This window comes from Diplotaxodon limnothrissa, linkage group LG17 (genome assembly GCF_057381915.1).
Source record: "Diplotaxodon limnothrissa isolate DT_005_m linkage group LG17, D_limnothrissa_male_GT1.1, whole genome shotgun sequence".
NCBI lineage: Eukaryota > Metazoa > Chordata > Actinopteri > Cichliformes > Cichlidae > Diplotaxodon > Diplotaxodon limnothrissa.
In genome coordinates, this window is record NC_140612.1 from 4,687,789 (window position 1) to 4,713,964 (window position 26,176).

Here is a 26,176-nt window from a genome sequence, read left to right on the forward strand (position 1 = left end):
TTGACTAACTGCTCTGACATCAGTGGACCACCAAGTTCAGTCTTGTAAGTCCAATCAATTATAAAGATTATGAAGATGGATCACTAATAACACAACATTATGTGTCATCACCAAGTAAAATGTATTACTACTGAGGAGTCTCTTTGTTTTATGTTGTATTTTTGGACATTATCGTTTTCTTGATGATTTCAACACTAATATGTGATTGTTTCTCTTCAGGTGTCAGCAGTGCATCAAAGCTGGTTGTGGATGGAACACAAACAGATGTTCCTGGGCCGATCAAACAGAGATCAATGTAATAATTCATGCCTTTAGTTTACCTAGTTCAGGTTTTTCCTCATTAACATATTTGTTTTAATTTTATTTCGCTGATACCATTCTACATGTTTAGGCTATTTTGATGTATCTTTTTTAAATCTACTTTTGGGAATAAGAAAGTCTATCTTATCATATAATTAAGTCTTCCACTTTAAGTTTATATTACTTTTGAGATTTTTCAATCATTATTAAGGGTGGGTTGGTCTAATGTTCAAATATCTATTGCTTCTCAAAAGCAGCAATATTATATGCAATAATATGTTAAGTGATTATGACAACTCACAAATACCAATTCAGTTGCTTGACAAAAATCGTGATTAAATTCTTTCCTTGTAAATAAGACAGAACTTCCATTCTCATCAGTCCTACATAGTTTCTTTAGACAATGACAGTAAACCTGCCATATTGATTCCCTCTGCTTCCTCCTGCAGGACAGCGTTTGCCAAAATGTGCAGTCTGGGAAGAACTTCTCTGTGAGTCTGAACCTCAGTCCTCAAACTCATTGTTCCTCTGACACCTTATTCGTGTTCAAAGCTTCCAACATCAGCTGATGGCCGTGGATTAAAGCTGATCATTTTTTGTCTTACTGTCAGATCCCAGAGATCTCCTCCATCACTCCCAGTGTGGTGTCTTTCTACGGTAGAAACCACGCAGTGCTGTCAGGTCGTAACCTCGATAATGTGACTGCAGTGAGGATGCAGGCCGATACTGACTGTACTCCAAAAGAGTGAGTCACTTTACACTAGTGATGTGTCACTCGCGAACGAAATGGCTCTTAGAGCCGGCTCTTTGACGTGAACGACGCGAGCCGGCTCCTTATTGCAAGCCGTGTTTTTTTGTTTTTCCCTTCTCTCACCCTCTCTCTCTCACACCATCTCTCTCTCTCGCACTTTTTTTCCGCTTCACTCCGCACGCGAGCCTTGTGCTTTCCGCTGGGATGAGGGGGGAGGGGTGGTAGTTACACTCGCAGTAGCGCAGGAACAGACCGGGAGGGAAAGAGAGAAAGAGAGCCAGGGACAACAACGTCACATTAGAAAGGTATAGTAATCATCCACAACTATTTTCAGTTGTGGATGTTAAAGGGTTCAGAAAGTTTATTCATGCAGGCCTATATAACAAAGAATGTGCATCTTCTTTTTGTTTTCATATTTTAATTTATATTTAATGGTGTTATGGTTTGCAGTGTTTTGTGTTGTTTCATTTTAAATTTGTTTAAAAGGAAAAAGCTGAAAATTTAAATAGTTAAAAGTTGTACTGTGACTAGTTGATTTTTGTATTACATTTTATTTATTACATTTTATGTGGAGTGAATAAATAAAAGTATATTTACGGTGGCCCCTAGAGACAAAGCACGTACAAACTCAAAAACACGTAAAAACTCCAAAACAAAAGACAACAGAAGTGCTCCAGGATGCTAGGCGCAGTGTTGAGCTTTTGTTACCTAGTGGCTACACAAGCCAGCAATTAGGAACGACTGGATTTGGTGTGTGGTAGTAACAGGTAAATGAACTTTTTTTTTTTTTAAATTATTTGAATATATATGAGTGCTTGTGTATAAATACACAAACAATACACATATGCTTTCATGCTTTCAATTATGTAATTTAAGTGATCTAGGTAGCTCTGTTTTGGAAGTTCAGTTAACGCTAGAAATGTGTTTTGGAGTTTGTACGTGTTTTGTCTCTAGGGGCCACCACATATATTTATATATAAACATATATAAATAAAGCCACTTTTTTTTTACATTAGTAATTCCTTTTGTGCATAATTTTATATTATTGTTAATAATAAATCAATTAAAGCAACAAAACAACCTGAAGAGCCGGTTCGGAGCCGAAAGAGCCGGCTCTTTTTAGTGAGCGGAGCCAAAAGAGCCAGTTCTCTAAAAAGAGCCGGAAATCCCATCACTACTTTACACACAACTAATGCACAACTGATAGTTTGTGCTTTGGATACAAAGCACACAGTAAAATCTAGAGATTATTCCAGGGAAACACCACTCATACTGAAATATAGATTAAATGTTTGAAGTAAAAACAGCACAAATGTTTTCTCAGCATTGTTCTCAGACAGACCAACTGAGAGTAAACCCTGAAACTAAAGCTCACTGTCCTATTTTAGGATTTAAGGAATTTAACGTAAATTATTTTCACTGTTTTGTTTTGGGGTTTCTTCTGTTTTAATTAATGATCTTCTTCTTCGGGCTTTTGAGGGTTTTTTCTTTTATCACAATAAAAGTAACTTTGAAAAAACTACAAAACACATACTTTGGTAGTTTAGACTGGCATTTAGTTATGTTGTTGAAAATTTTGATACTCAGCTTTTGTCTGTTTTCAGTTTATGAGTATCATGATAATGTCAGTGATTTTTTTTCTGTGTCTGTGTGTGTTCTGGTCAGATCTTCTGTTTGGGGCAACACTGGTTTCAGTCTGACGTTCCACATTCCCAGTTCAAATATCAAAGGCGTGGTCAACGTATGTCTTCTCCTCCCAGATGGTCATTGCCATGGCAAAGCTAAAATCACCTACAGCTCATTACCATCATGCACCAATATTACTCCAAGCAGCAGCTGGATCAGGTGCATTTTTTCTACTGAAACCTCCAAATAACACATTAAAGTTATGACGGATCTCTTTTAGATATACACTTTAAAACAACTTATAATGTTCAATAAGCAGAGATGTGAAACTGAACATGATATATTGAGATATAATTGGAACTCTAATACCCATCATGGTAGAAGAGAATCCCAGTTACGAGTTAGGACAGGACTCTCTGGAGTCCAGGTGTTAGTGGTGGTGAAGATGAAATTGGTGGTTTAGATGGGGCTCTGATTGTACACAATGAGATGGAGATGAGGAGGTGGCAGGATCCACAAATAAGAACCTATAAGGCTGAAATGATAGAGAGGGGGAGGCTGAATGGCTCGGAGCAGGTAGGCAAGAAAATAACAGAATGTGAAAGTGAAGGCAATGTAAAGAAATCGACTCACAGCAGAGCTGCCAGGAAAGCAGGCACATGAGTAATTACAGATCTTCCTTATTGAACATAGGCTTTATTTTTAAATACTAAGACTTTGGCTGATGTCACACTGTCTCCAAATCCACCAATGAACCAAAGGTACCATTAAATAAACATGACACAGTGATGAAGAAAGCTTTCTATCTGTTTAGGATTTTAGCCTTCTCCTTTACAAGCGTTTGTCGATGCAGCTCAGAGGTACAGAGGTACTGAGTACTCCACTGATGCTACAACACAGTTAAAGTGACACATGTAATGTGTTGTCATCAATAAATTAGCTAAAGCAACAGTAGTGAATCGTGACAAAATTTCAGCAGAACTATTTTTGAGTCAAGACCTGCTGCTTTGACAGTAACTTAAATCGTATTTTTGAGATTTATTCTAGGAAGCAGCAGAGAAACCGTTCTGGGTCATCTGATGGGGAAAGAGAGCCACTTCCCAAAAAAAGTCTTTTGCTATAAGGCTACTTCCACTTTTAGTTGCAACTGAAAAAGGAAATTCTGTCATCTCAGTTTCTTTTTTCACCTTAAAAAGGAACCCCATTTTATTTAAGAGTTTGTTTAAAGCACCAATCTTTACCTAGGCATTGGTTTCTTAATGGTATGTATTCAGCTTTATGCCAACATAAGTCAACTAAAACTGAGAGATTTTAAGATTGATACAGTTAAAGACAAACACAGACATTTTAAATGTTCTCTGGTGCTCTGTGTCCTGCAGTGGGAAGAGGAAGATCACACTCACTGGGTCCCATCTTAACTTTGTTGAAGGGGTCATGCACAGCCCCACAATGCACAGCCCCACAATGCAGGAGGTCAGACTTCCCAGATACATCAGCTCTCAGGTACATTACACCTTCTATTACTGTTTAAGTTAACCAGCCATGTTATATCAAAAATTATAAATTACAGTGTGTCTGAATATGTGATGTTGCGTGCTGTTTTGGTCACGTCGTGTTGTCTTTTGTGTACATTTAATTTCATTGCAGAATCTCACCTATGATTCACCTGCAGCTCTGAGCATTTCTAGCAGTACTGTGTATTTGAAAGTAGCCAATGAAACCTTGACCTGCTCCAGAAAACTCTCGTACTATCCAGACCCTGAGTTTACCAGCTTCACAGCCACAAGGACAGGGAAAGATGTGCACATCACCATTCAGGTATTTTTAAATATACTTTTTTTTTTATCATACATATGTATGTGTGGCATCAGTTCATTGAAATGTAGCCTTTGTTTTTCTTCATTTAGAAAAAAACAGACAAGCTGGAGATGACGATAGATGAGTTATCAGTGTGGGGTGTTGAAGACAAGCCAAAAAATTGCACCATGGAAGCCAAAGAAACCAGTGACAACATTGACTCTTTCACCTGTGAGATTAAAAGCTCAACCAACCCTGAATTTCAACAATTATTGGTAAATATTTCTTTCATGTTAACCAAACCAAATAGTTGTGTGGAGATGTAATGTCAGTTTCATTCTGGCAGTAGAAACATTTCAGTATTTTAGTACAGTAAAATAGGAATTAAAATTGTACTGAGAATGTTTTCACATAGAATTCATTAGGTATACTTGTTAACCTGCTCGTAAATGCAACCCTCCTACCAATAATATCATGGTAAAGCTGAACAGCTGAAATTCAAGCTCAGTGTAACTCTGAATGTGACATGGTTGTTCAGGCTAGACAGGCTGGTCTGAGTATTTCATAAACTGCTGATCTACTAGGATTTTCCAACATCACTTTTAGGGTTTAGAGAAAATGGACTGGCAAAGAGAAAATATGCAGTGAGCTGAAGGTTGCTTGGTGGAAAATGCCATGTTGATGTTAGAGATCAGAGGGGAATGGCCAGAGTGTTGTTAGGAAGACAACAGTAGCTCAATAAAACACTCATTACAATGAAGTATGATGACGAGCATCTCTGAACCTTGAAGCAGTTGGGGTACAGCAGCAGAGCACCCCACTCCTATCAGCTAAGAACAGGAAACTGGGGCAACAGTTTGCACAGACTATTATGGTGGAATTTGCAGCAACTGGGTGATAATATCAGCTCAGTATTGACTCTGTGGGGAATGTTTCCAGCACCTTGTTTATATTATTTTTTTTATTGCATATAGTTCTGACAACAAACTGGAACCCAATATGGAACTTGCAAACTATAACTAATGCAATGTGTGGCAAAAAACAAAGAAAAATCCAGTATGTAAACATGCAAGGCCTTTTTCCCAGTATAGTATGCTGTATGTGATTTGTTTTTGTTTTTTTGTTTGTTTGTTTTGGGGTTTTTCATAGATAAAATACGGAGACAAATCTGTCACACTGGAAAATAAAGATAAATCTGGAGTTTCTTATTTTCCGATGCTGATCCTTGTCCTGCTGCTGATACCAGCCATTATTACTGGTAAGAACACAATTTAGAAGTGAATTTTAGTCCCTAACCAGCCTATAAAAGGATGTGCAGGTCAACTCTTTAACAACCATACCATTCTTTTGCATTGCGCTATAATCTTGTTGCAGTGGCGTTATTCTACCAAAGACAACAGCAGAGGCTCGCTGATGAGATGAACAAGTTTGTGGAAGACCTTGAGCTCAACATCAGGAATGACATCAGACAAGGTCAGTCACAAAATCTCACAGCATCACTTTGATGTACAATTTATACTGCTCGAAAATTAAAGAAAAGCTTTTAAAATGCATGTCAGTGCAAGGAAAAAAAATCATGCTGGATATCTATAATGATATGGACTGGATGATGTACAGTATTATGAATGTATGCAAGTATTCGTATTCTCCATTGTTTGATCAACTGAAACATAATGTCCCAGAGGTGTTCTGTTGGATTTCGGGCAGGCGTGTATAGGGGTTAGTCAATGGTATCAATTCCTTCATCCTCTGTGAGCTGCCTGCTCATGAGGCCAGACATTGTCATGTACCATGAGGAACCTAGGACCCACTGCCCCAGCACAGGTTGACAATGAGTCCAATGATTTCTTCCTAGTACCAAATGTTAGTCAGGGTGCCATTACCTTGGGGCGACTGTGGCTCAGGGGGTTGGGAAGCGTATCTGTAACCGGAAGGTCGCCGGTTGGATCCCCAGGCTCTCTGTCCTGGTCGTTGTGTCCTTGGGCAAGACACTTCACCTACCGCCTACTGGTGTTGGCCGGAGGGGCCGATGGCGTGATATGGCAGCCTCGCTTCTGTCAGTCTGCCCCAGGGCAGCTGTGGCTACAACTGTAGCTGCCTCCACCAGTGAGCGAATGTGAGAGAGAATGAATAGTGGCATTGTAAAGCACTTTGGGTGCCTTGAAAAGCGCTATATAAATGCAATCCATTATTATTGTTATTACCTAGCTAGTAGAGGTCTGTGTGCCCCTCTGTGGATGTGCCTCACAAGCACATAAGAAATATTTTGCACTGTCCGCTTCAGAAAGGTTTATCTGACAGAGGAAATAAATTTTCCACAGTTGTGCAACATTAAAAGGAAGTGAGGTCTATGTGAAGAGTCACCACAAAAACAAAGTTACCAGAAAAGTTACATTTGCAAAACCACATTCAAACTACTTGGGGCAGTTTTAGAAATAACCGCCGTGGACAGATGAAATATAATTAATTTAAATATGTCAGTTTGAGGTTCTGTATCAATAGATGAATGATTGTAAAAGGTCTGGACTGCAGTCGGGCCAATTCATCAACTAAAGTGAATTTTTATACCCTGAAGTCGTGCTGTTGTTATAGACCCAGTATGCAGTTTAGCATTGTCTTGTTGAAATGTTCAGGGAAGGCCTTACCTGACATAATCATGAATTACAGTAGTCCAGCCTAGAAGTAATAAATGTATGAACTGCAAGCATGAAACACGATGTTTCTAATGTTAGAGATGTTGTGCAAATTGAGAAGGTCTTACATTATATAATATTTGCACTGAAAGATATATCCTGGTTAAAACGGAGTCTAAGATTACTGTGTTACGGAAGGTAACCAGTATCTGGTTAGAGTACAACAACTTCAGTACTACTGTAGTTTTAAAAATGTCAATGGTCAGCATGATGGCATAGTCTAACAGCAAGAAGGTCCTTAGTATATCTAAATTTAAAAGCAGGAAATTAGAGGTCTTGCAGGTGTTTATGTCTTTAGCTCTTTATGTGGTTTAACTAATTGGTATCTGTCTGACATCACAGACAAATAAAGCTGATTATCATCTGCATAGCAATAAAAATGTATGCTATGCCTTCTAATAATACTGACTAGTAGAACTGGTCCTAACACAGAACTCTGTGGAACTCCTTAATTAACCTTAGTGTGTGAAGAAAATTCCTAGATTAGATATGATTCAAACCACTGCAGCGCAGCACATTTAATGCCTACAACATGGTCTAAACGCTGTTACAAAATATTGTGATCAAGAATATTAAACACTCCACTGAGGTCTAGCCGGACAAACATAGATATGACTCGACAACAAGATCATTTGTAATCTTCATTAATGTTGTTTCTGTCCTGTGAGTTCAGAATTCAGACTAAAAAAAATAAACCATTCCTCTTTTTGGATTGATTGATTATATCTAAGATCAAAATGTAAATTTATTGTTAGGACTTCTAGACATGGGATCTAATAGACACACTGACAGTTTGGAGGAAGTAATTATTGATGTCAACTCGGAAAAAAGGGAAAAATTAGCTAATATTTCTCTAACAACCTGCATCTTTTCTGTTGAATAAAATGTGGGCATCTGAAATATGCATATAATTGCATTCTGTTTTTATTTACATTTTAAACAGGTTTTTATTTTGGATATGTGTTTGTAGTTTGCAAGTTGTGAAATGACCCTACCCACACAGTGTACAGTTCTCATGGTTTCAGCTTTATTTTTAACCAAAAGCACTCTTTCTATTTCCGGCACAGTCTTGTAGCCCGGAACCAACTCTCTCCATGGTTTCCTCCACTACATGCTCCCTTCCCGCCAGTCTCCTCTGTCACTATAAAAGGAGACGGAGTCATTAGTCCCATCATAATCATGTGTCCCCTCTGACATCCAGCACCACCCCATGAGCTCACTATACCACATACACCACCAACGTTTTCTTGATTTTTACAATTCCTTTGCATGTAATCTTAAAATGTATACCTGGTTGCTTCGGTATTCATTTGCCCTGCAGTCCATAATGCAATAGGGATTTATGCTTTACCTGCCAGTATTGGCATTTAAAATACTTCTAAGAAATTAAGTAGCAGCTGTTAAAAAGTTTGCATTATTTATTTTTAGTTTTATACTCTGAAGTTTTCCTATTGTAATCTTTCAACATTATCTTCCAGGACACATTTGCATCTTGTTCTCTGCAAGTTCCAAATTATCGGAACTGCGTTTCATCGTATGTGATAAGTGCCTCAACTTTACCACATACAGTGGGGCAAAAAAGTATTTAGTCAGCCACCGATTGTGCAAGTTCCCCCACTTAAAATGATGACAGAGGTCAGTAATTTGCACCAGAGGTACACTTCAACTGTGAGAGACAGAATGTGAAAAAAAAATCCATGAATCCACATGGTAGGATTTGTAAAGAATTTATTCGTAAATCAGGGTGGAAAATAAGTATTTGGTCAATAACAAAAATACAACTCAATACTTTGTAACATAACCTTTGTTGGCAATAACAGAGGTCAAACGTTTACTATAGGTCTTTACCAGGTTTGCACACACAGTAGCTGGTATTTTGGCCCATTCCTCCATGCAGATCTTCTCGAGAGCAGTGATGTTTTGGGGCTGTCGCCGAGCAACACGGACTTTCAACTCCCGCCCCAGATTTTCTATGGGGTTGAGGTCTGGAGACTGGCTAGGCCACTCCAGGACTTTCAAATGCTTCTTACGGAGCCACTCCTTTGTTGCCCGGGCAGTGTGTTTTGGATCATTGTCATGTTGGAAGACCCAGCCTCGTTTCATCTTCAAAGTTCTCACTGATGGAAGGAGGTTTTGGCTCAAAATCTCACGATACATGGCCCCATTCATTCTGTCCTTAACACGGATCAGTCGTCCTGTCCCCTTGGCAGAAAAACAGCCCCATAGCATGATGTTTCCACCCCCATGCTTCACAGTAGGTATGGTGTTCTTGGGATGCAACTCAGTATTCTTCTTCCTCCAAACACGACGAGTTGAGTTTATACCAAAAAGTTCTACTTTGGTTTCATCTGACCACATGACATTCTCCCAATCCTCTGCTGCATCATCCATGTGCTCTCTGGCAAACTTCAGACGGGCCTGGACATGCACTGGCTTCAGCAGCGGAACACGTCTGGCACTGCGGGATTTGATTCCCTGCCGTTGTAGTGTGTTACTGATGGTGACCTTTGTTACTTTGGTCCCAGCTCTCTGCAGGTCATTCACCAGGTCCCCCCGTGTGGTTCTGGGATCTTTGCTCACCGTTCTCATGATCATTTTGACCCCACGGGATGAGATCTTGCGTGGAGCCCCAGATCGAGGGAGATTGTCAGTGGTCTTGTATGTCTTCCATTTTCTGATGATTGCTCCCACAGTTGATTTTTTCACACCAAGCTGCTTGCCTATTGTAGATTCACTCTTCCCAGTCTGGTGCAGGTCTACAATACTTTTCCTGGTGTCCTTCAAAAGCTCTTTGGTCTTGGCCATGGCAGCGTTTGGAGTCTGACTGTTTGAGGCTGTGGACAGGTGTCTTTTATACAGATGATGAGTTCAAACAGGTGCCATTCATACAGGTAACGAGTGGGGGACAGAAAAGCTTCTTACAGAAGACGTTACAGGTCTGTGAGAGCCAGAGATTTTCCTTGTTTGAGGTGACCAAATACTTATTTTCCACCCTAATTTACGAATTAATTCTTTACAAATCCTACCATGTGAATTCATGGATTTTTTTTTCACATTCTGTCTCTCACAGTTGAAGTGTACCTCTGGTGCAAATTACTGACCTCTGTCATCATTTTAAGTGGGGGAACTTGCACAATCGGTGGCTGACTAAATACTTTTTTGCCCCACTGTATTGGCCTGTATTTTACAGCTTCACTATCTTCAGGTTGCTTAGTGTCGCATACATAGAGTTCCTGTTTATGGTTTTTGTTATATAACACTAATAAGGCTGATGGTAAAACAGAATGACATTATAGGATGCAGTCATATGTGGCCATTTTTGTATTAATCAGTGAATTGCAACACTGCACTGACTTAGACATTTTCACTACCTCTTTTCTGTGACCTGCAAGAACTTGCCTGCTTCACAAGTTCACTTTTCACCTGATAACATAGACATTCATGCTTTGTACTTTGTGCACGTAGCCTGTGGTTTATCAAGTCAGCTTCACTGGAGTGTCTTCCACAGGTTTTGTGGAGTTGCAGACAGAAAACGCTGATCTACTGGAAAATGTTGGAACAATTCCTTTCCTGGATTTCAAGCACTTTGCCTCCAGAATCTTTTTTCCTGAGGTGAACGAAGCTCAAAAGAAACCAAATGCTGATACGTGACAAGCTTATTCTGTGAACTGTGAAAAATTACCAATTGGTGTCAGTTTAGTAGAGCTGTGTTGTTGTTTTTCAGAATGAATCTTTGATGGAATCCTGTATCAAAGACATCAGTCAGGTAAGTTTTGACGTCATCTGTTGTTTGCAGTTGTTTTCATGGTTTCATTCCATCTGTCGTTATGTTATGTTATGTTATGTTATGTTATGTTATGTTATGATCAGGATGTGGTGAAGATTCAGCTTGATGAGTGTTGCCAGGGCTTGTCCAGGCTGATCCAGGACCAGCTCTTCCTCACCTCCATGGTGCATGCTCTCGAGGAAGAGAAGAGTTTCACCATCAAAGACAAGTCAGTTTGGCACTCTGTATTTTATGTAACTGCCTAATCTGCGATATATTTTGTTTTGTTTTGATGGGGGGGTGTCGCACTGATGATGTAGAACTCAAGACTACAGAAAACAACCAAAGTGGATGATAGCAGCGTTAATTCTTTCCAAGATTAAGACAACGTTATTCAAAACATGTAGCCATGTAAAGAGCTCCCTCAAAGAGAAAAGTTTACCGTTGTCAAAGTGTAAAATGAAGAGGTGCCTTTTTTTGATGGAAATACAAATGGTGCAAACCACTGGTTACACACAGATTAGACCAGAAAACACGTAAAGGAGCCTGCACAGTTTTAACCAAGATTACCTAAATGAATCTAGGATAATCTTGGTTAACCAAGATGGCTGGAAAAGAAACAGCTCAAACTCATGATGTGAAGCTCTGTCAATTATTCATCTCTAACTTGTTCCTTTAATTTTTTGTTTCAGATGTGCAGTAGCATCTCTGCTCACTGTAGCTCTCCACAGCAACTTGTCATACCTGACGGAGGTGATGGAGGTTCTGCTCAAGGATCTGATGCAGAAGAGCAGCAACGCTCAGCCCAAGCTGTTACTCCGACGCACTGAGTCTATAGTGGAGAAACTGCTCACCAACTGGATGTCCATCTGCCTCTACGGCTTCCTTCGGGTTTGTTGCTCTCAGTGTTTTATGTCTTTGCTGTTTTGCCTAAATTGAAAATTCAGCTTCTGACTTATCATGTTTTTTAATGCCCTTATTGTCTTACTTTTGTCAATTAGTGTATATTATGTGTGAGCCTGTTGCTGCATTAGCTGCTGCTGCCTAAACACTCCAAGAAATTATTGTAGTTGTTATTATGGATGTGCTACAGCCACAGACCCCAACCTGCATGCAAATGACAAACATTTAGTAATAAAGACGCAACAGGCTAGTTTTGGGAAGGCTGCATTAAGAATTGATGACCCGTGACTGACCCCGGGCCTGGCAGATCCCCGTGATCATTTTGAGAGAGGCTGACAAACTGAGGAGATCAGCACAAGTGGTGCAAGTAGTTATTTATAGTGGTATGACCAAAGGCTGCAAGGGAAGTGTTTAGGGTGTGGTCTGGTTCCAGAAAAACAGTTAAATTATCTCCAGTAAGTTGTATCATTTAATGTTGTTTACTAAATTAAGACGTGCACTACAGGTCAACATAGCAAAGCAGCACTTTGTTCAGTTATCCAAACTGTACTGTGAAAACTGAAGAAGACACTCAAAGAAGAGAAAAAAGAAGAAGAAGAGCTCAACATAATGCCTGTAACATTAATGCTTGCGTCAGCATGTGGCTGTATGATTGTTCGCATGCTAACAATAGCGTTTATCTTAAAGAACAGCATCATTGTTTCAGTTCTTCTTACTTTTGATTCACATTTTTTCTCATTCAAATATTTTTTGAAACTTTTTTGGCTACAATACAAACTACAGAAAAACTCTATAGCTATTATGTAAAATATTAGAGCATTGAAACAATGAAAGTAAATCTTATGGGCTGCGAAGTGACATTCATGCTATGTATAGGTCTGAAGTAACACTTCAAACATCATGTTCAGTTTCCACATCCTCCGTTCACTTACTTTAGCCATCGCTAAAGGAAACATCGCCGTGGTTACCAGTGTTGGGAAGGTTACTTTTAAAATGTATTCCACTACAGATTACAGAATACATGCCCCAAAATGTATTCTGTAACGTATTCCGTTACGTTACTCAATGAGAGTAATGTATTCTGAATACTTTGGATTACTTAATACATTATCATGCTTTTTACAACTATGTGAATGTACTATTGCTACGTTATTTATTACTGTTACTGAAGGTCCGCGGCTCCGAACCGTAGTAAAGGGACCTCTGGCTAATACGGCGGGGTCCCTGTCGGCTCGTAGCCGAAAACTAGCTTTACTTTGTTGTGTGGGTCAAGTTTGCTTGCGAGAGACAGAGAGAGGCGTTGAAAGGCTGCTCCAACGGAACTTATTGTTTGGGAGGAAAACACAAACACAGTGTACAGTCGAGTCTTAATAGCTTACTTACAACTGGGCTCATCAGGCACTCTTCTTGGCTGCAGTGGTTATTATTATATTTACATGCTTCCAGCTCCCGTTTTTGCTCGATGACAGCTCGTACTTTTCGAGTCTCCTTTTTCTCGTTCCTCGCGCTCACAGACACATAACGTGTATGGTAGTCCATTCTCCCTGCAGCACGGACTACACTGACCATGAGGCTACATTCTTTAGGGCGATGCCGGTGTTGTGCCAAAAAGTGATTGTCTGCCAAAAACTGATTTCCGGTATTTGCCAAAAACTGATTGCTCGTATTTAAACTGCTATAAGTAACTTGTTGGGCTATAATATGTGAAACATATGTCAAATGCATCCCTCATGGATGACATAAAGTCATCTTGAGCCACAAACAACATTCGTGTAACAAGGTAGAAGCCGCAATCAGTTTTTGGCAGTGACTTTTATATAACCTTTATTTATGCAGTTAAAAAAATCTCATTAACATTAAAAATGTCTTTTGTAAGAGTAAGTTGGCCAAGAGGACAGCAGACATGGCAGCAAATATTACAATATTTCTGTAAAAATGTTTTAAGTGGGGATAAGATAAGAGAGAGAGATAAGATAGAACTTTATTAATCCCTCGGGTGGGTTCCTCTGGGAAATTCGACTTCCAAAAAGCACAGCAACGACCGAAGTTACAGTTACAGAATTGTTTTTTTTATATATATATATATATATATATATATATATATATATATATATACATATATATATATATATACATATACAGAGACAAATATAAATAAAATATACAAAGGGGATAAATAGAATAAATAGGAATAAAAAATAAAAATACAAGTGAATTGCACATTTCAAGTATTGAGTCTATTGCACTGTTGACTATTTACAAAAAGTATTGCACAAGGTATTGTACAGTGAGGTGAAGAGGCACTACAGCTTAGTTGTTCCCCCCTCCTTTGTCCTCCTGTTTCCCCTCCCTCTCCCCTCCAGAGAGGAGTTAAACAGTTTGATGGCGTGTGGGACAAAGGAGTTTTTAAGTCTGTTAGTTCTTGTCTTGGGGAGAAGCAACCTGTCACTGAACAGACTCTTCTGATTGTTTATGGCCGTGTGCAGAGGATGCCCAGCATTGTTCATAATGTCCATCAGTTTCTTTAATGTCCTTTTCTCTGCCACTGTCACCAGAGTGTCCAGCTTCATGCCGACCACAGAGCCAGCCTTCCTGATCAGTTTCTCCAGCCTGCATGAGTCCTTCTTTGCTGTGCTGCTCCCCCAGCACACCACAGCATAGAAAAGTACTCCAGCAACCACCGACTGGTAAAACATCCTCAGGAGCTTCCTGCAGATGTTAAAAGACCTCAGCCTCCTGAGGAAGTACAGTCGGCTTTGGGCTTTTTTATACAGGTGCTCTGTGTTGCATGACCAGTCCAGTTTATTGTCCACCCACAGCCCGAGGTACTTGTACTTGTTGACCACCTCCACCTCCTCCCCCTCTATCTGAACCGGCAGTGGACCTTCTCTGGACCTCCCGAAGTCCCCAACCAGTTCCTTAGTCTTTGAGGTGTTGAGTTGCAGGTGGTTTGTGTGACTCCATGCGACAAAGTTCCTCACCAGACTTCTGTACTCCTCTTCCTGATCATCCCAGATACACCCCATGATGGCCGTGTCATCTGCAAACTTCTGAATATGGCATAATTCAGAGTTGTAGCAGAAGTCAGAGGTGTACAGGGTGAAGAGAAGAGGGGACAGCACAGTTCCCTGTGGTGCTCCTGTGCTGCTGACCACAGTGTCAGACGTGATGTCCTTCAGCCTGACGTACTGTGGTCTGTCGGTGAGGTAGTCGGAGATCCAAGCCACCAGGCAGGGGTCCACCTCCATCCTGTTCAGTTTTTCCTGAAGCATACAGGGCCGGATGGTATTAAAGGCACTGGAAAAGTCAAGAAACAGTATCCTGACCGTGCCTTTTCCCCCATCCAGGTGTGAGTGGGCTCTGTGTAGGAGGTACAGGATGGCATCCTCCACTCCGACACCCGCCTTGTATGCAAACTGTAGTGGGTCCTGGGCATGTTGTACCTGTGGTCGGAGGAAGTTGAGGAAGAGCCGCTCTAGAGTCTTCATAAGATGTGACGTCAGTGCCACCGGTCGGAAGTCATTCAGCTCATTGGGCCGGTTCTTTTTGGGGACCGGGACGATGCAGGATGTCTTCCATAGGGCGGGCACTCTCCCCAGTCGCAGACTGAGGTTGAAGACTCGTTGTAGCGGCTCCCCAAGTTCAGCAGCACACGCCTTTAGCATCCTAGGACACACCTTGTCTGGGCCTGCTGCCTTTCTGGAGCGAAGCTTCCTCAGTTGCCTCCTGACCTGATCCACTGTGACACTGGGAGATGTTTGGGAGGAGGGGAGGGGGGGAGATGTCTTGCTGCTGAGAGAGGGATTGGAGGAGGGGGGTGTCATGGTGTGTCATAAAAGGATAAAGGACCAGATTGGTTATAATGTAAGTACAATAGCAGAGAGTTGTAAAGATACTTGAAAAACAGATATTGTTTTAATTCTCTATATAACCCCTTTGTAAACCCTGTTCACCGAAGTCTATTTACGAACATACGTAAAGATATTACACATAAAAAATACACAGAAACATTGGAAATCAGTTTTTGGCAGACAATCACTTTTTGGCACAACACCGGTATCATTCTGCCTATTAGCTTAGCACAACAAAAAGGCGCTCTCTCACCCAGGAAACACACAGGCAGAGTGAGAGAGCGTCACCCTGTAACCACGGCAACCGTAACGCTGCCGCCTGGAACAACAGAACGTAGCTGTCAAACAAAACCCAAACAGTCCTGACCCGCGACAAAATGAAACAGGAAAATACCGCAGTGTAATCCATTTATTTCAACAAAGTAACTGTATTCTCAATACCACCTTTTTAAACTAACTGTAACGGAATACAGTTACTCATATTTTGTACTTTAAATACGTAACAGCGGTACATGTATTCCGTTACTCCCCAACACTGGTGGTTACAGACATTAGATCTGCATTATTCTGTCAGTTTTGTAAAAAAAAAAAAACAATTATAACTGCTGAGTATGTTTTATTTCTCTGTGACAATATGTGATACACGTTTAGTTACATCAACTAATCAGAGTGAGCTATAAGAAGCCACCAATGCTTCTAGCTAAACTTCTCTGCACTGACCAACAAAAGTTTCTTTATAATGTTGCCTCAGCTTCTCTCTTGACAGACTGAGTTCCTGTTTCTGATTTTTCACAGGAAACTGTTGGCCAGCACCTGTTCCTGATGGTTAGCGCCCTCACGCAGCAGATTGCAAAAGGCCCAGTGGATTGTGTCACAGAGAAAGCGCTGTACACGCTCAACGAGGACTGGCTGCTCTGGCAGGCTCAGGACTTCAGCTCGCTGGTACACAAACACACACTCATACGTTCTGCATAACAAAGTGCATGCACAACTGAGTCACACCGTGCATGAAAGCAATCGTCTGACAGCCCTTCACAAGTTTGGCAGTTGTGCATGTGGAAGCAATATTTAATACTTCCTTATATTAGTTCTGTTTTTGCTCCCTTAGTTTGGTAAGTTCAAACCTTGCTTTAACTTGTTGCTGACATACGGTAACCCAGAAGTCATTTAAATATTCTCTTGTGCATGTGTTGGGGAAAGTGATGGCAAATAAAAGCACAACAGCACACAGCGGTTCTAGATCAACACCCCAAGTGTCCTATTCTAATATGGCGTGGGACACTGTCAAGTCTTTACTTTGTTTTCAGGGTATCTTTCTAAATTTCTTGGGTGTTGTGGAAGAGACAACTCTTAAAACAGGGCGAGTCAATCACACTAATAAATCTACTGCTTTTGTTTTTTTATTTTCTTTAAGGCTTGTGAACTTGTGAACCACATGAAACTGAAAAACAGCACCCTTTCAGCATGCACGCAAGTGTGATATGTTTGCTGTGGTGACAAGAAACTAGATATAATCCCTTGACGAGCGCCCCAGTGAATGTAGGCCCAACCTGCAACTCTAACAAATGAGACGTTGCACATTGCCAAACAACACACTCGAGGTGCCGTTTAAGGAAGCATGCACTTACACTTCTGATTAAAACATTGAATTCTAGGAAGTGGAAGATCTCTGCGAAACATAGATCAAACACACCAATAAACCCGCATTCTGGTACAACATGCTTTGTGGGACACACCCTACCTGATAATGTAGAGAAGACACCAGTACTTGCTTGGTTGGACCTAATTTTTTTAATTTGGTTGTTATGGGCAGTAAAATGAACTCAGACCTGGTTTAACACCCAGATTAAAATACTAGGTATGTTTCAGTTTTTAAAATTAACATAGCATAAAATAATGACTATAAAAGGAAACCTGGACAGGTAAATAATACATGTGGTTCATTCAGTAGAGCACACTAATTGATTGGTTGGTGGTTAGAACCACAGCTCCCCTTGTGTGCATGTTATAATAACCTTGTGCAAGGTGCTGAAAACCTAATCGCCCCGATTCATGCATCTGAGATTAATTACTCAGCATCTTAGGAACTTTTTAAGTACTACCGTGTACCATTTTAAATGTAAGGGAGTCAGTGCCTGATTTGGCAATAACATAAAACGTAATAAGAATGTTTGCCCTTAACTGTACTTAAACAATGTAAACGTTTTCTAGATGAACAGTACTGAATTGTTGTTTCTGTTGTTTAGCTTGAAGTACTGAAGAAAGTTGCATCTGAGTCAAATCTGAAGTTGCACCCACAGTCTTGGAATGAGCCAGATTTCGTGAAGCTGTGGTTTCATACAGTCATTTAGTGAATAAAACCCAAGGATGGCATTTTCCTAACCTCAGCTTTGGTTGTTATTTGGTGACAAATCTTTTTTAAAGTTTCAGGGGCTTTAATGTTTTAACGGGAAGCATGAGCACAACCTGCCAGCTGTCTTGTTTTTAATCCCATGTTCGAAAGTAAATGCAGTAGCTTCACATGTTTTTACTTTGACGAGATTCTGATGGATGATAATTTTCTGTACATTTTGCAGTCTATTGACAGTGCATTATAATAGAGCTGGATCATTCTTCAGACTCTTAGATTTTAATCTAATCTGACAAACCACTGTCTCACTTTAGAGCTTATTTCTGTATATTAGATGACACATGCATTAGCCACCAGTTTAAAGGAAATCAGAATAAAGATAAGCCCTTCCTCATTATCTCTGCAAAGAATCAAAGATGCTGTTAAAGATATTGCAGCTTTTCTTTCTTTGAAACTTTTTTTTTTTTTAACTCTTAACCAGTTACCAAAAGTTTGCACAATAGGAATTTTTTTGTGATTTGTTGATGAGCATGAATTCAGTTGTGTGCATGCTGGTGGCATTACTTCCAAATGTTGCTTATTTGTGAGTTACTCTGAGCACAAAACTAGATAAAGTTTATCTGTTGTGTTAAGATTGTGGCCACTAAAGAATATTTCATTACTTCTTTTTTTTTTGCCTTGAGAAACTCTTGGGTTGCGTTTTCTGAATTCTTCGTGTGATTATCCATTTGCACTGTGGAGCTGATCTAATCAGTTTTGTAGCATCCTGTTTCTTCTGTCAGCAGTCACATTATTGATAAACACTGGTCATATGGTTCCACTGGTAGCCATACATGCTCACAACATACCTCCACCATTTTTGACAGATGTGGTGTGCTTTGGCTTGAGGTTGTCCTTGAGTGTAACCAGTGATTTGCACCTTGCTGTAAACCCTCTGTATTTCCATTCATGAGAGCATCTCTTGATTGTTGACTTGCTTAGATGTGTCAAAGTTAGCCCACTTTGTATCAACATCTCTTTGGAAATCATATAGAGGTTTGACTGAATAGCTATCAGTTGCAACACTTAGAATCAACTCCATATGGGCATCAGTTTAGCTCATTGGTTTGAAATGGCAACTATACAAAGTTCAATGGGTTCTAGTCGAACCTAGGGCCCTTTACTGTGTGTTTGCCCTTTGCCTGTCTCACTTTCCTGTTAAATTCCCACCTTTCCATTTATTAAATGGTGAAATATTGCTGGTAATCTGGCAATACAGAAATGCTAACGATTACTATTTTTTCTGCTTACAGAAGCTCAAAGTGCTGTTTGCTGTGGGCACTGACGGGGAGGTGAGTGAGCCTCTGGAGGTCATCGTCCTCGACTGCGATACAGTGGAGCAGGTCAAAGAGAAAATTCTGTCCAGCTTCAAGGCCAAGTTTGGTTTCCCCTACAACATTCCCCTGAGGGATGTCTGCATAGGTAGGTATCAGATCCTGCAAGAAGTGATAATAGCATGTCTTTAGCATGTCTTAAGTGATAAGTGATTTGCATCCACCAACCAGGTTTGAAGTGGTATAAAGAGGCAAGGAACAGATACACATACAGAGATTCCTTTATTTACTGAATCTTTTTTACTTGCCCTGTATATTTGTTACGTACATTAAAAATCTGCATATTATGTCCAAATTTAGGGCTTAAGAGCTGCAGACAAAGCGGAGAAGCTGCTGACAAAAAGCTATAGAATAAATGTAGCTTACATCTTAAGCATGTTGCACTGTTGAAGATGGTTTGACCTTTTGTTTTTATGCTTTTGCATCAAAATGAACAGTTAGATTATAATATTTACTGCTTATGTTGTCACTGTTCCTTGTTTTACAAACTATCAACACCTTCTGTTACTATTCCCACCAGAGTATGAGAAGAATGGATTATTCCTTCCTCTTGAGGAAGTTGATGCAAGCTCAATGGTTATTGGGGAGGTGACAATGCTCAACACACTCAAACACTACAAGGTGAGGAAATATTATGTATCTCTATCTATCTACCTACCTACCTACCTACCTACCTACCTACCTACCTACCTACCTACCTACCTATCTGTGAAGCATGACCCTGATGGTAAGTGCGTATGTCGGATGTGCCACGCAATGCTCAATTTGTGGGAACAAGTGCGTTAGTGCAGTTAGCTTGTTAACGTGTTGACGCTGTCCAGCCCCACGCACGGGGCGATCCGCAGTAAATTCTTAACGGAGATTTGCCGCGTTATGGCGTTAATGTCATTTTAACAAGATTAACGCTGACAGCACTAGTGGGAACACAACGCCCGAAAAAAGTTTGCCTTGTAATTGGAAGGTTGCCGGTTTGAGCCCCGGCTCCAACAGTCTCGGTTGTTGTGTCCTTGGGCAAGACACTTCACCCGCTGCCTACTGGTGGTGGTCAGAGGGCCCGGTGGCGCCAGTGTCCGGCAGCCTCGCCTCTGTCAGTGCGCCCCAGGGTGGCTGTGGCTACAATGTAGCTGCCATCACCAGTGTGTGAATGTGTGTGTGAATGGGTGGATGACTGGATATGTAAAGCGCTTTGGGGTCCTTAGGGACTAGTAAAGCGCTATATAAATACAGGCCATTTACAACGAATATGACTGCACATTTACTCCAACATCATCTTAGTGCAAAGACAAGTGGAAGCAGACAAAAACAACTAGCACGCATGCTACAAACTTTACCAGAGTCAGCCTTTAGCACATGATTCTCCTTACGGGGACCTGATATGTTTAATATGCTGCTGAGAATATAGCCCAGAAGAAGCGTATAGTATAGCTTTTATTTTGGAAAGAGCCATTTCTCTGTAAAAACCTCTATTTTCCAAAGATGAGTGATTTCTCGATCAGATAGATTAATTTTTTTATTTTGTTGTTTCAGCAACATTACATTTAAAAACTGTACTTTTGAGTTAAAATATATATTTATCATTTTAATAAATGATAAATTAAAAAGGCATGAACATTTTTTGTATCGAAAAAATATCGAACCGTGACACCAAAGTATCGAACTGAACCGTGAATTTTGTGTATCGTTGCACCCCATATATATTTATATATTGTCTATATGTCAGGTTGGGTCTTAGACTCAACCTCTCTGGGTACATCTCAGGCCCTCTAAAGTACGGAGGCCTATCTCCCCTCACCACACTCCCTGCCGGTGGCTGATGCCCTCAGACGTTGGTGTGTTGGTGGTCCTTGTCGTCTGGGGCTGGGCGCTCATGTATGTACCGGCTCACTCCTGGTGGCCGATTGGCGGGGCCGGGCGCCTGTGGCCCGGCTGGGCTCCTTCCGGGGGGTGGGATGCCCTCAGGCCTCTGGGCCTGAAGCTCGGTCTTCTCTGGCACAACTGGCTGCCGGCAGAGCCCGCGGGCACGCCACTGCAACCCCCTCTGGCCTCTGCTCCGTAGCTGCTGGGTGACCTCTCGTTTGGGGCTCTACTCAGCTCTTCCCAGGAGGGTGGCACGGTTCCCCCCCTTTTGGTGGTCTCCTCGGGTCCTTGTACTCTGGGGCCTCTGGATATCTGGGGCCTGGATCTCCTCCATACCTGCTTCATACCCTGGTGGACGGGGCTATGGCTCCCCACACTCCCTAGCAGATCGTTACATGGAGAAACCTTTGGAATGCAAGCATGCTGATCCACACAGGTATGCACACAGGTGTACACACGGGTGTTCACAGACGCGGACTACACCTTTCTTGGCTGCTGCCTCAAAGCACATTGTGCGCTGTCAATCTTGCGTGCTGCACAATATCGTTTAATATTTAGTATCTACTGTTATCTACTGCTAGCTAGTTTATTGTGATGGTGCTGTTTTTTATTATGTTTCTCTTTGTTGTTTGCTTTCTCTTCTGTTTTTTTTCTCCATACAGGTGATCCAGGTGTTTTGTTTGTTTTTCTTTCTTCCCCCTTTCTCACCGTCTCTTCTCCCCTTTGGTTTTCTTTCTCTCCCTCTCTTTCTTTCATTCTTTCTCCCTGTCCTATCCCCCAGTCATGTCTGTCCTGTTTGTAGCAACCGAAAATAAAATCAATTCATAATTATAATAAAGGTCAATCAAATGGACCAATATGGCAAGGCCATGATGATCCACTTGGTAAAATAAATCCGCTTGGCATCTTTCTTGGCCTTAAGACAACAATTCTGATGGCTAAAGATCCAAACGGGACACAAAAAAAAGAAAAAAAAAAGAAAAAGAAAATAAGTAATCAGTCTTGGTATCCGGGAGGGGCTCAGAGTAGAGCAGCTGCTCCTCCGCATCGAAAGGAGCCAGCTGAGGTGGTTCGGGCATCTGACAAGGATGCCTCCTGGGCGCCTCCTGAGTGAGGCGTTCCGGGCATGTCCCACCGGGATGAGGCCCCGGGGCAGACCCAGGACACGCTGGAGAGATTATATGTCTCGGCTGGCCTGGGAACGCCTTGGTGTTCCCCCGGATAAGCTGGAGGAGGTGGCTGGGGAGAGGGAGGTCTGGGCTTCTCTGCTTAGGCTGCTGCCCCCGCGTCCCGGCCCCGGATAAAGCGGAAGAGGATGGATGGAATAAGTAATCAGTAAAGTAACGGGATTACTTTTGGGGAGAAGTAATCAGTAATTAGTTACTAATTACTTTTTTCAAGTAACTTAACCAACCCTGACTTTTGGGTTGCTTTGGCTGTATGTTTTGGGTCATTGTCCATCTGTATTATGAAACACCCTCAATATGACTGCTTTTAGCTGGATTTGAGCAGACAGTATGTCACTGAACACCTCAGAATTCATTCAGCTGCTTCTGTCCTGCGTCAGATCATCAATAAACACAGGTGTCCCAGTCCCACTGGCAGCCATGCACACTCAAACCATCCCACTGCCCCCGCCATGTTTTACAGATGATGTGGTATGCTTGAATCATGAGCTGTTCCACGCCTTCTCCATACATTTTCTTGCTATGATTCTGGTTGAGGTTGATCTTGGTTTCATCTGTCTAAAGAATGTTTTTCCAGACCTGTGCTGGCTTTTTTAGATGTTTGTTTTTTGTTGTTTTTTTAGCAAAGTCCAATTTATTCTTTCTCTTCTTGAGGCTTATGAGTGCCTTGCACCTTGCAGTGAACCATCTGTATTTACTTTCATTTTAAAGATGGCTTGTGTCACCTGCATCTAGAGCTCCTTTGACCACACGTTGTCTGTTCACAACAAAATCTTCCAAATGCAAACACCACTCCTCAAATCAACTCCAGTCCTTTTATCTGCTTAATTTATAATGACACGATGAAGGAATTGCCCACATCTGCCCACGAAATAGGCTTTGAATCATTTGTCCAATTACTTTTGATCCTTTTAAAAAGAGGGTGGCATGTGTTAATTAGCTGAAACTCCTAAACTCTTCATCCAATTTGAAAGTGGACCCTCAAATCAAATCAGAGAGTCTGCACATGATGTCGATGTCCATTATATAACTATAGTATAATAATTATTCCAATTATAATTGGAATAATTATTATAATATAATTATATTATAATAATAATATTAATAATATAATGTCATATTATATAATTATAACTATCATTGCAATATATTTCATATTTGGACATAATTTTCAACATGATCCAGGAAGTGGCTATAGGGCTGCACACACTGGTACTGAAAACTCATCACAGGTGCAGTTTGTTTGTTTTTTTTGGGGGGGGGGGGGGTGTTAGATGACAGATTTCAGTGCCACTGCTTCTGTGCTGAAACCTGGCACTCTCTTGTTTTGAGTCTTTATCCCAAATTTACTAACCTTCCATTTACATTTGCTGTTAAGTTGGACTTTTATTTTGACAACACCAGAAAAGACGAGCTTAATTTGAGCCAAGAGAGGCAGAGAAACAAAGGAAATGGGAAATTCTATCTCACTTTCTCATTACAGCTAATAAGATCAGTAGAGGGGTTTTTTTAACATAAAGGGAAGAAGTCTAGCAGAGGAAGAGTGGTTTTTGATGGTTTCATAATGTTTTTAATGGATCATGGAGTCTGTTTGTGTGACGTCTCTATCAATTATCAGTACCATCACTGTGTGGAAAGAGAGATTGATGCAGAAGCTGGATTTGGAGTCTGGTGCTGGACAATTTACAAAGCAATAATACAACTTAAATAACTCTCTCACACATATAATGAAGAAAGAAAGAAAGAAAGAAAGAAACAATTTTCAAGTGTGGGGTAACAAGCAACCAGTACAGACCCAGATATCTGGTGGGTGGTTGTGGTTTTGCACGCAGGTAATGAAGAAAATAAAAACTGAAAACACATTAAACACAGATTCTATGACCTCTGCAGGGCAGTTTTAGAAATTCCATTTTGTTTATATAATGCAAAACAATCTTGTAAAGATCATTTATATTGTGGGGTAAAGACCCCAAAATATACAAAATGCAAGGCTTCTTATTCCATAGCAGTTGTTCCATTTAAATTTTAGAAAAAGTACTGTATAAAAATGAACCAGTTTGTCTTCCTGTAGGCTAATGATGGCGGGACAATCAAAGTGCTCTCTAAGAAAACTCATCCTCCTCTGAGCCCACAAGGAAGTGTGAAAGGTAAGAAATACTGAATGCATCAAACTAAAAATTCCACATATGTCTTCATATTTCAAACAAGAGCATTTAATTAAATCCATAAAATTTGTATGTATTAGTCATATGTATATATATACACACATATGACTAAATAAAATGACTAAATAATTGCTGTTGATCGCTCTCTGATATTTATATTTTCTCATCCAGATGACGAGAATTTCTCGGGAAAATACTTCCATTTGGTAAGAGACAACTTGTGTTATTTTTTGCAATACTGATTCATAAAAAATAATAATTTGGATCACTAATGCTTGGATTCAGATTATAGAACACATGTTGTCTAATCTGTCGGCTGGTGTCTTCATCCAGATCGATCCTGATGTAGATGAAGATCAAACAAAGAACCCAGAGAGGAAGAAGTTAAAGCTAAAGGAAGTACACCTCACCAAGCTGCTCTCTACCAAGGCAAGAGAAACTAGTTACAGCGCTACAGTATGCTTACACAAACAGCCACTAATACAGAACTGATACCAGAATCTCTCTCACAAGGTTACTCATAACCATGTGAGACATGGTTACATGGTTAACCTGGCTACTTTTAGTAACCTTCCCTTTTAACTGTCAGGAAAAATGGTTCTGATGAGAGAAGGTACACAAATGAAACACAAACTAAACAGGAGACTAGCAAAACTTGCTTGTGCCAAAACCAAACGTCCAAAGTCTCTAACTACCATGAGATGTGCAGATTTGAAGAACTCATTTAAAAAGCTTGAAAAAAACAAACAAACAACCTTTCTTCAAAGGAGGGTTGTTTTCTCACCTACTTATTTCTTCTGGGAGATCTGACAGTCATGTTTGTGGACTTTTCATTTGGATGTTCAAAAGCCCAAACACAGAATTTACTTGGAGCAACTCTAAATGGTACTCTGTAGTTTGCACAGCCCCCACATGCATGACTGACAACATGCTCCTGATTAGATGATCAGTGGTGTCCTGTGGGATCTCCTGAGGTCTGAGGTGCAACCTGGTGGTAAACTATTGGGTTTAGGTCAAATGAGCATGGGGAGGTAGTCAATGGTATCAATTCCTTCTTCCTCTAGGACAGGGGTGTTCAACTCCAGGACTCAAAGGCCTAAATCCCTGCAGGTTTTAGATGTGTCCTTGATTCAACACAGCTGATTTAAATGGCTAAATTACCTTCTGAACATGTGTTGAAGTTCTCCAGAGGCCTGGTAATGAACTAATCATTTGATTCAGGTGTGCTGACCTAGGGTGAGATCTAAAACCTGCATGACACTGGCCTTTGAGGCCTGGGGTTGGACACTCCTGCTCTAGGAACTACCGACATACTCTCCCCACAGGCCAGGCATTGTCTTGTACCAGGAGGAACCCAGGACCCACTTCACCAGCATTGGTTGACAGTGACTCCAAGGATTTCTTCTCAGTACCTAATGGCAGTCAGGGTCCTGCTGGATAACCTGTAGAGGTCTCCATGTCCCTTATGGAAATACCACCCCAGGCCATCAATGACCCACAACCAAACTGGTCATACTGAACAATGTTACAGGCAGCATAACGTTCTTCACGGTTTCT

At 40.8% G+C, this 26,176-nt stretch overlaps 1 protein-coding gene across 1 annotated transcript in view; it reads left to right on the plus strand.

The window, feature by feature from the left end:
• plxnc1 (plexin C1) overlaps positions 1–26,176 on the plus strand; it is a 36,243-nt gene that overhangs the window by 5,356 nt on the left and 4,711 nt on the right. The window contains exons 7-26 of the mRNA XM_085375869.1: positions 1–44; positions 220–295; positions 750–791; positions 912–1,045; positions 2,717–2,896; positions 4,057–4,180; positions 4,325–4,495; positions 4,585–4,749; positions 5,624–5,732; positions 5,849–5,947; positions 10,676–10,779; positions 10,892–10,933; positions 11,038–11,162; positions 11,626–11,824; positions 16,483–16,629; positions 19,330–19,498; positions 19,931–20,031; positions 24,526–24,601; positions 24,791–24,825; positions 24,953–25,048. The exon at positions 1–44 is cut by the window's left edge and continues 59 nt beyond it. Of these exons, the coding sequence (XP_085231995.1) occupies positions 1–44; positions 220–295; positions 750–791; positions 912–1,045; positions 2,717–2,896; positions 4,057–4,180; positions 4,325–4,495; positions 4,585–4,749; positions 5,624–5,732; positions 5,849–5,947; positions 10,676–10,779; positions 10,892–10,933; positions 11,038–11,162; positions 11,626–11,824; positions 16,483–16,629; positions 19,330–19,498; positions 19,931–20,031; positions 24,526–24,601; positions 24,791–24,825; positions 24,953–25,048 (2,238 nt within the window). The remainder of the gene's footprint in view (positions 45–219; positions 296–749; positions 792–911; positions 1,046–2,716; positions 2,897–4,056; positions 4,181–4,324; positions 4,496–4,584; positions 4,750–5,623; positions 5,733–5,848; positions 5,948–10,675; positions 10,780–10,891; positions 10,934–11,037; positions 11,163–11,625; positions 11,825–16,482; positions 16,630–19,329; positions 19,499–19,930; positions 20,032–24,525; positions 24,602–24,790; positions 24,826–24,952; positions 25,049–26,176) is intronic.